We start from the raw sequence: 9,792 nt of genomic DNA, 5'->3' as shown, positions 1-9,792 counted from the left end.
TTTTTTTGAGATGGAGTTTCGCTCTTGTTGCCCAGGCTGGAGTGCAATGGCGCAACTTCTGCCTCCTGGGTTAAAGAGATTTTCCTGCCTCAGCCTCTCGATTAGCTGGGACTACAGGCCTGCGCCACCAAACCTGGCTAATTTTGTATTTTTAGTAGAGACAAGGTTTCTCCATGTTGGTCAGGTTGGTCTCAAACTCCCAACTCAGGTGATCCCTCTGCCTCAGCCTCCCAAAATGTGGGGATTACAGGCACGAGCCACAGGGCCTGGCCTAAGGCTTGTTAATTCTAAATAATCAACAGTACCCTCTCACACAACAATAATTCAGAACCAAGGAGAGTGCACACAGGCATTGGAAGGTCTCATCTAATATGTTAATCACATTTGACCTGAAAAGAACCTTGTATGAAATCTAGTTATTCCTTCTGTAAATATTAGTATTTATTATGTGCCAGGAAGAATATGGGGTTCTTGGAATACAGTGGTGAAAAAGCGGACAGTTATTCTCTGTTACATTTCTGATACATGGTACAATGTATATAACTCTTCTTTGACTGGGTACATTTGGATATGCAAAGTTGAGCCACCTCGAAGCCATCTCTGGAGTTGGAAAATAGGTCCATCCTATCACATGAGGATGAATCACATACAACTTGAAACTGAAAGCCCTCATTGACCTGTGGAGGCAGAAGGATCACTTGTGGCCAGGAGTTACAGACAAGCCTGGGCAACATAGTGAGAACCTGTCTCTACAAAAAATTTAGAAATGAGGAAGGCGTGGTGACATGTGCCCGTAGTCCCAGCTACTTGGGAGGCTGAGGTGGGAGGATCACTTGAGCCTGGGAGTTCAAGGCTGCAGTGAGATACATCTGCACCACTGCGCTCCATTCTGGGTAACAGAGTGAGACCTCACCTCTAAAAGAAAAAAACAAAAACAAAAACAAAAACTAGAGCCAGATGCAGTGGTGCATGCCTGCCTGTAACCCCAGGACTTTGGGAGGCTGAAGCAGGTGGACTGCTTGAGCTCAGGAGTTCCAGACCAGCCTGGGCAACATGGCAAAACCCCATCTCTAGAAAAAATACAAATATCCAGGTGTGGTGGCACATGCCTGTAATCCTAGCTACTCAGGAGGCTGAGGTGGGTGAGCCCAGGGATTGAGGCTGTAGTGAGCCAAGATCATGCCATTGCACTCTAGCCTAGGTGACAGAGTGAGACCCTCTCTCAAAAACAAACAAACAAACAAACAAACAAACAAACACCACCACCACAACAAAAACCAATCAGGGTAATCATTTAATACTGCAGCTGCCTGGGGTGGAGAAGAAATCCATCTAGGGCAGGCAAGAGGGGAGCCAAAAACCAAGTGGCTTGCTAAGTACAGAGATAAGAAGTCCAGGGAGGAGATGTGACTAGCCTGAGGTCACAGACCTGGCCAGAAGAGGGCAAATGCCTCCCGTATTCCTTGAGTGTTCTTTTCTTTCCTTCAATGATGGGTAAAGCCTAGGAGAACTAAGCCACCTTCTCCCAGTCTGAGAAAGTTCAGTGATAAATCACCTCTAAGCCTTCTGATTCCCAGGGAAGAACCCAGGTAAGGAAGTGGGAGCTCCCACCCCAGCCCCAATGACCAGGGAGCTTTACCATCCACAAGGACACTGTTCCTGTCCAGGGTGAAGTTCTGCAGCTGGGTGCCATTCTGCGTCATCCGCAGGAATTCCTCGTAGATGGCAATTCTGTCTATCCTCCGAGCCAGTGGTGAGAAGTTACACAGAGAGTCCACCCCGGTGTGGCTGCTACTGGGGACGGACCTGGAAGGGGACGAGGGATAAGCCAAGATCCCTGCAATTCTATCAGGATTCTAGGCTTCCTCCTTCTTGGCTCTTTCTGCAGGAACTTTCTGCAATGATGTAAACATTCTATGTCTGCACTACCCAGTGCAGCCATCAGTAGCTTCAAGTTGTTGTTAAACACTTAAAATGTAGCTAGGATGGGAGAAGAACTGCATTTCTAATTTTATTCTGCTTAATTTATTTAAAAATAACCACAGGGTGGTCAGGCGCGCTAGCTCATTCCTGTCATCCCAGCACGTTGCGAGGCCAAGGTGGCTGAATCACTTGAGATCAGGAGTTCAAGACCAGCCTGGCCAACACGATAAAACCCCATCTCTACTAAAAATACAAAAATCAGCTGGGTATGGTGGCGGGCACCTGTAATCCCAGCTACTTGGGAGGCTGAGGCAGGAGAATCGCTGGAACCCAGGAGATGGAGTTTGCAGTGTGCTGAGATTATGCCACTGCACTCCAGCCTAGGCAACGGAGACAGACTCTGTCTCAAAATAATAAAAAAAAAAAAGATAAAAATAAACAACAGTCACAGGGAGAACATTCCTGGAATGTTGGGGTAATGACGTCTGAATATCCATAAAATCAATGAGAACGTTGTTCAAAATAGTCAAAATCAACTTTTTCAGAAGCCTAGAAATGAACCAAAGGCTTGCAAAAATTTGAGGGGTGTTTGGTTAAGGAAAGTGTTAAATCTCAGTAAAAAAAAGCAAGACTTGTGGCATTTTAACTCACATTATTTTTATAGTGCTCTTTCAAGATCCTCAGTATTTTTTTTCTTTTTTTTTTTTTTGAGACAGGCTCCGGCTCTGTTGCCCAGGCTGGAGTGCATGGCGCCATCTCAGCTCCCTGCAACCTCTGCTTCCTGGGCTCAAGCCATCCTATCTCAGACTTCTAAGTAGCTGGGACTAAAGTGCACACCACTATGCCCAGCTGATTTTTGTAGTTTTTGTAGAGATGGGGTTTCACCATGCTGCCCAGGCTGGTTTCAAACTCCTGAGCTCAAGCCACCTGCCCGCATTGGCCTCCTAAAGTGCTGGGATTACAGGTGTGAGCTACTGCATCTGGCTAGATCCTCAGTTATTTTGAAAACCAGCAGCCTCAGAATCATGATACCTGTGAAAACCGGCTGCCTAGCAGTAGCTTTGGAGTTCTCCAGCCGTCAGTCCTGTTTGGCAGCTCCTTGAAAAAGCCTTATTCTCACAGCTTGTCTTTATTTGGTCTGACTCAGAACTTGCTTAGGGAGGAAAGCCTGTTCTGAGGACACTTGTCAAAAAAAAATGTCAATATTCCCCCATTGGAAATAATACCCCTTATTGGAAAGGACAGTTAGGCTGCTGGATACCAAGTCATCTGGTTTTAGTCCCCTCCTTCCCCCATCTTCCATGATCCTGATTTCAGTAGCTGATGTCTTTTTTTTTTTTTTTCCCTCAAGACAGAGTCTCACAATGCCACCTGCGCTGGAGGGATCTCAGCTCACTGCAACCTCCACCTCCCAGGTTCAAGCGATTCTCCTGCCTCAGCCTCCCAAGTAGCTGAGATTACAGGCTCCCACCAGCACTCCCAGCTAATTTTTTCTATTTTTAGTAGAGATGGGGTTTCACTATGTTGGCCAGGCTGGTTTTGAACTCCTGACCTCAAGATCTGCCCACCTCAGCCTCCCAAAGTGCTGGGATTACAGGCGTGAGCCATTGTGCCCAGCCAGCTGATGTCTTAATGTAGTAGATTCTACACTCTAGATTCTACAGCCTCAGCACCATAAAAAAAAAAAGTATGTAAAAATCCACTAACTCAGGTATAACCTTAAGAAAAAAAAAAATCCACTATCAAGGGGTGGGGGTTCAAGAAAGAGATTATTGCAGCTAGCCTACTTATTCCTGGCAGTGTGAGCTGAGCTAGGTTTTTGAAGCTGGGATAAAGGGGTTTAGGTAACAGCTCTATATTGGAAGGAGTGTCTTCCTCCATCCGTCTGTCCAACTTGTATCCATCCACCCATCTACCTGTCCATCTCTCTTTCTACCAAGCATTGTAATAATTCCCTACAATGTGGGTGAAAAGAGACTGGGTTTCTCTGGGGGTGTAGTCAGCAAGCTGAGATTTACACTGGCTCTCTTGAGTGTTGAAGCCAGTTGGGCTCCAGCTTTAGGAAAAAGCTGGTTTTTAGGTAACAGCTCTATATTCCTAGGGCTCTCTTCCAACAACGTTATGGCTTGGGGACAGTTCTATTTAAAGGATGGGAGAAGTTCCCAGAGTCATCAGGTCCTGAGTTAGAACTCACCTGAATGTTAAAACTTGACAGTCAGAAAAATAACTCTTGATGCTGCTGTTTCGGAAGACTTGGTTGAGCTGAAAGACAGGGTGATGTTTCTTAGGTCAGATTCCTGGCCCCGGTAGCACTGGAGAATTTTCAAGCCACTGAGCACACTTCTCCATCTATTTTTTTTCTTGTCATGACAAACACTTGCACAGGTGTGTATGTCAAAAGACATGCTCTTCTAGGGTATGACTTAGCTGTGTGACCTTGGATCAGCTACTGAACCTCTCTGTGCCATCTTAAATGGGAATAAGAACCTGTTTTTGTGGATTATTTTTAAAAGTCACCCTGTGGCTACCCAGTATGCATAAGTGGGTTTCTGCACGGAAACAGAGTGGACACACCACCCCCTTCTCACCGCATCCTCAATATTCCTTTTGTTCCTCTGGTAATTGGCAGTGCCTGGGTGGGCTCCGTCCTGGGAATACGGTAGGTTGGTGATGGTGAAATTCAGGGGGAAGTGCTGGGTGCTGGAACTGCTCGTGGGTTGATACACTGATGACTCCATTTCTAGAATTTAAAAAAAAAAAGTATGTAAAAATCCACTATCAAGGAGTGGGGGTTCAAGAAAGAGATTATTGCAGCTAGCCTACTTATCCCTGGCAGTGACAGCTGAGCTAGGTTTTTGAAGATGGGAGAAAGGGTTTTAGGTAGCAGCTCTATATTGGAAGGAGGGTCTTCCTCCATCCATCTGTCCAAGTTGTATCCATCCACCCATCTATGTGTCCAATTCTCTTTCTACCAAGCCTTGTAAAAATTTCCTACAACATGAGTGAAAAGAGACTGGGTTTTCTGTGGGTGCAGTCAGCAAGCACAGGTGCTGACCAAGCCAGCAGGCATCTACTACACATATTTGCTGAGTCTTCTGATGATCTTTGTTCTTAAAGGGTCTTCCTGCCTTTGCTCTTCTCTCCCCATTCACCCTCCATTCTGCACACAGCACCCAGAGGATAAGCAGAATTTTTTTTTTTTTTTTTTTTTAGATGGAGTCTTACTGTGTCACCCAGGCTGGAGTGCAGTGGCATAATCTTGGCTCACTGCAACCTCCACCTCCTGGGGTCAAGTGATTCTCCTCCCTCAGTCTCCCGAGTAGCTGGGACTACAGGTGTACGCCACCACGTCTGGCTAATTTCTGTACTTTTAGTAGAGATGGGGTTTCACCATATTGGCTAGGCTGATCTTGAACTCCTGACCTTGTGATCCACCCGCCTTGGCCTCCCAAAGTTCTGAGATTACAGGCATGAGTCACCAGACCCAGCCTCATTTCACTTTCTAAAGCAGAACTCATAAGTGTGTCACGTTCCTCCCTAAGCCATTCCAGTACCTAACAAAGTCTCTGCCCATATCTTTGGCTTCAACAGTCACCTCTCCAATATCAAAGTGGATACTCCAGCTCACCAATCTTTTTACAACTTCCCCCAGAATGCCATATTCTATCTTCTAGGCTATAGACGCATGGAGCACAATTCTCCATCTGCTCCCCGTGGCTAGGTCCCATTCTCTGTCAGATCTCAGCTTCATCATCCCTTCCTAGAGACAACTTTCCAAGACAAGGTTGTGTGTCCCTCCCTGGGGCTCCTACAGGCTCCTGAAATTCCCTTAGCATAGCAATTATCACACTGTATCATCAGCGCTTGTTTACTTTCATTGTTTATTGAATGAATGAATGAATGAATGCATTGATTTATTGATTCATTCATTCAAAATAATTTTTTTTTACATGTAAAAATAGCTGTTCTCTTAGGTGCAATGGCTGAGTGTTCTGTTCCTGCCCTGTTAGATAATCTACTGCCAGCGGTCATCTACATGGGTCTCCAGGAAGCCTCCCTTTCCCTCTATGGAGCCTCCACCAATTCCACTGGTACTGAGAAGCCCCATCTTTCCTCATAACCCCACTCCTTCCAGTTATGAAACCAGCCACCCGCCTTGTACCTGTCACATGCATGTCCATCAACTGGTAGGTGGTTCCCAGCCAATGGGATGAGGCATTCAGGGTTTTATTTAGAAATACTTGCTCCACAAGGCTGGGATCCAGATTGGAGGAGAACAATGCCTTGACTGTGACCAACATGGAGCCCATCCTAGGGACAGAGATCACAGGAATTCAGCTGGTACTCAGCAGCAGCAGCAGATCATGGGTTGCTGTTTTTAAAGAGCCAAAGGCCTAGAGGCAACTGGTGGCAGGCGTGGGGGGTGCCCAGCTGCCTAGAGAAGGGTTCTGATAAAAATGGGAACCCTTTGGCTGGGTGAGGTGGCTCATGCCTGTAATCCCAGCACTTTTCCCCTCTTGATTTCTGCTTTTTATTTTATTGTATTTTATTTTTGAGATAGAGTCTCACTCTGTCACCCAGGCTAGAGTGCAGTGGCTTAATCTCAGCTCATTGCAACCTCCTAGGCACAAGTGATCCTTCCACCTCGGCCTCCCAAGTGGCTGAGACTACAGGGGTGTGCCACCATGCCTGGCTAATTTTTGTATTTTTTTGTAGAGACTAGGTCTCCCTATGTTGCCCAGGCTAGTCTTGAACTTCTGGGCTCAAAAGATCTGCCCTCCCTGGCCTCCCAAAGTGCTGGGACTATGGGCGTGAGCCACTGCACCAAGCCTACTTTTGATTGCATTTGTTTTTAATTGTTGTGGGTACATAGTAGGTGTATATATTTATGGGGTACATGAGACGTTTTGATACAAGCATACAATGCATAATAATCACATCAGGGTAAATGGGAAATCAATCTCCTCAAGCATACATCCTTTGTTACAAAGGATTGTTACAAACAATCCAAGCATACACTTTTAGTTATATTTTAAAATGTACAATCAAATTATTTTTGACTACAGTCACCCTGTTGTGCTAGCAAATACTAGGTCTTATTCATCCTTTCTATTTTTTGTTCCCATTAACCATCTCTATATCCTTATTTGAAATACAAAAATCTTTGAAGTTTAGAAATATGCAGTCAGCCCTGTGTCCTGTGACCCTCCTCTTCCCAAGTGTAGATATCTTCATTCCTTCACCCAGTCAACAGAGACCTGCCTTCAAATCTCAACTTTGATGGATTTGGGAAATTCACTTTTCTGACCCTCAATTTTCCCATCTGCACAAAAGGGATGATCTTTGCCCTCAACTCATAGAGACTATTGTGAGAATTAAATGAGAGGAGGCTGGCTGATGTTAGTTATTATTATTGGGCTATGATTTTGAGTTCTACATCAAAAAGTTATCTTTTCCCAAGTGTCCAGGAAAAAAAAGAAGGTGGATGCTGGGAGTTGGTGGCTGCATGAGGTTAATCCTCACCTGCTACCTTGAGGATTTATGGGAGGAGATGGTAGGATTAGCTAACAGGGATGTAGGGGAGAATGGGTTCCCCGGTGGGGACGTGTAGCTCAAGGGTGCTCAGAGACACAGCCACAAGCTTGCCTGCTGCTTGCGATCTTCAGAACTTACGTCAAGTTGGTGACAAGGCAGAAGCGGAACACGTCGTGCAGTTGACTGCCTTTGTAGAGTGTGGTGACCTAAAAGGAGGGGAAGTGGGTGAGATGGAAGTCTCTTGGGTGTGGAGGGGCCACTGATGCCAGTGGAAAAAAACACAGGACTCGGAGCAAAGGGGACCAGAGTTCAAATCCTAACTCTGCTCCTAAGCCACAATGTGACCCTAGGCACACCACACCCCTTTCTGAACCTCAGTTTGCCCATCTGGAAAATGGGGATGGTAGTCAAGAGAGCACCTTTGGAAACAGAGAGAACCTAGAACATGTAGGTGAAGCGAAGCATTTGAAATCATCACTTAGTAGACAAGTCAGGTGGAAGAGGGAGAAAGGCACACAGGGCAGGGGAGATGGGAGGGTGAGAGATGCCTCACCTTGTCCTGGATGTCCCTCAGCAGGGCGATGTACTCTGAGGATGTTGGGTCTGGATTACTGAGGTTCCAGTTGACGATGCGGAAATTTATCTGGTACTCACCCTGGATTGATGAATTCTGGGGTGCGTAGCCTGGAGCCACAGAGAAGAAAACAAGACCACAGATGGGTGGGCAGATGTTGATCACAAAATGCAGAGCCAGCAAGGCCCAGGGGTCCCCTCCCTACTGTCAGAATCAGTCCATTTCAGGTCCACATGCTGGGTATTGCAGGAGCTCTTAGACAGAAAGTTGCCCCGAAGAGAGGGAAATCTGGAATTTTTCATGGATTCTCCTGAGCAGAGCTTTCCTGCAGTGCTATGCAGTTTCCACTTCTAGGAATACATCCTTTTCGTTTCCTGCAAAACTTCTGTTCGTGCTTCAAGAGCCCAGTGAGAGGGAGCTCCAGGACAGCAGGGGCCCATGTCTGTCTTATTCACTATTGTGTCCTGGTGCTTAGTACAGGGCTGGGCATGTAACACCCTCCTCCAGGAAGCCCTCCTTGATTCACTCCACCTCTCAGCTCCCATAGTACCCTGTTAATAACAGCAGTAGGGTCTTTACTGTGCTTCTGATTTTTGGTTCACTCAAGCATGAGTTTTTCAGAGACAGAAAAATGTGTCTTCTACCTCCAGACCCAGCACAAGGCTTGGGGCAGAACAGCCACATATATATGTTTGCTGAATGAATCAATGTGTGTTGCAGCAGAGATACTAATCTTTCATTTGCTCACACATTCAATGATTCATTCAATACTATGATGTGCTGATGTGCTGAGAATTGAGGGTACAGCGGCACTCGTACCCTACTTTTGTTGAGCTCACAGGGTAAAGGGGAATCAGAAAATTTATTTTTTATTTTATTTTATTTATTTTTGAGTCAGAGTCTTGCTCTGTTGCCCTGGCTGGAGTGCAGTGGCATGATCTCAGCTCACTGCAACCTCCGCCTCTTGAGTTAGAGCCAATTCTCCTGCCTCAGACTTCCAAGTAGCTGGGATTACAGGTGGCTGCTACCATGCCCAGTTTATTGGGTATTTCTAATAGAGACAGGGTTTCACTATGTTGGCCAGGCTGGTCTCAAACTTCTGACCTCAAAAAATTTAAGGAGTAATTACAGTAAAGTGTGATAAATGTCAGTCTTGTACCCACCTAGGAACTCGGGGACCATGTGGGATTTCTCACCCTTGAAATTATTGGCATTTGGGGCTGGATCATTCCCTGGGGTGGGCATCTTCTGTGCACTGGAAAATAGGCTACCAACCCACTAGATGCCAGTTGCATCCTCCTTCCCTCCCTGAGTTGTGACGACAAAAATGTTTCCAGATATTTCCTAGAGTCTCTCGGGGGTGGCGTGGAGCAGAAGTGTCCCCCCGTAAGAACCACTGACACAGAGGATCCTCACATAGAAGGAGCTGCTTCTGTCCAACTACACTGTCCCAAAGGATGCCATGGCTCAGGCATTTGGGTTTTGAATTGAACTTCATTATGGATGAACCTGCGGGGCATTATGCTAAGTGAAATAAACCAGACAGAGAAAGACAAATACCACATGATCTCACTTAATATGTGGAATCTGAAAGAGTCAAATGTATAGAAGCAGAGAATAGCATGCTGGTTATCAAGGGCGTAGGGGTGGCGATGCAGAAAATGGGGAGATCTTGGTCACAAAATACAAATTTTAGTTACAAAATGAGTAAGCTCTGGGGATTGAGTATAAAGCATGGTGATTTTTTTTTTTTTTTTTTT

The 9,792-nt window shown here is 45.9% G+C and overlaps 1 protein-coding gene across 1 annotated transcript in view; it reads right to left on the bottom strand.

Annotated features, from left to right (window-relative positions):
- MUC16 (mucin 16, cell surface associated) overlaps window positions 1–9,792 on the bottom strand; it is a 146,342-nt gene that overhangs the window by 6,930 nt on the left and 129,620 nt on the right. Inside the window, 6 exon segments of the mRNA XM_037728349.1 lie at window positions 1,640–1,806; window positions 4,118–4,185; window positions 4,512–4,663; window positions 6,086–6,234; window positions 7,597–7,664; window positions 8,012–8,142. Coding sequence (XP_037584277.1) covers window positions 1,640–1,806; window positions 4,118–4,185; window positions 4,512–4,663; window positions 6,086–6,234; window positions 7,597–7,664; window positions 8,012–8,142 — 735 coding nt within the window.

The sequence above is a fragment of the Cebus imitator genome, unplaced genomic scaffold (genome assembly GCF_001604975.1).
Source record: "Cebus imitator isolate Cc_AM_T3 unplaced genomic scaffold, Cebus_imitator-1.0 Scaffold263, whole genome shotgun sequence".
Lineage (NCBI taxonomy): Eukaryota > Metazoa > Chordata > Mammalia > Primates > Cebidae > Cebus > Cebus imitator.
Note: the sequence above shows the minus strand (reverse complement) of the source record. Positions and strands in the feature narration are given on the sequence as shown.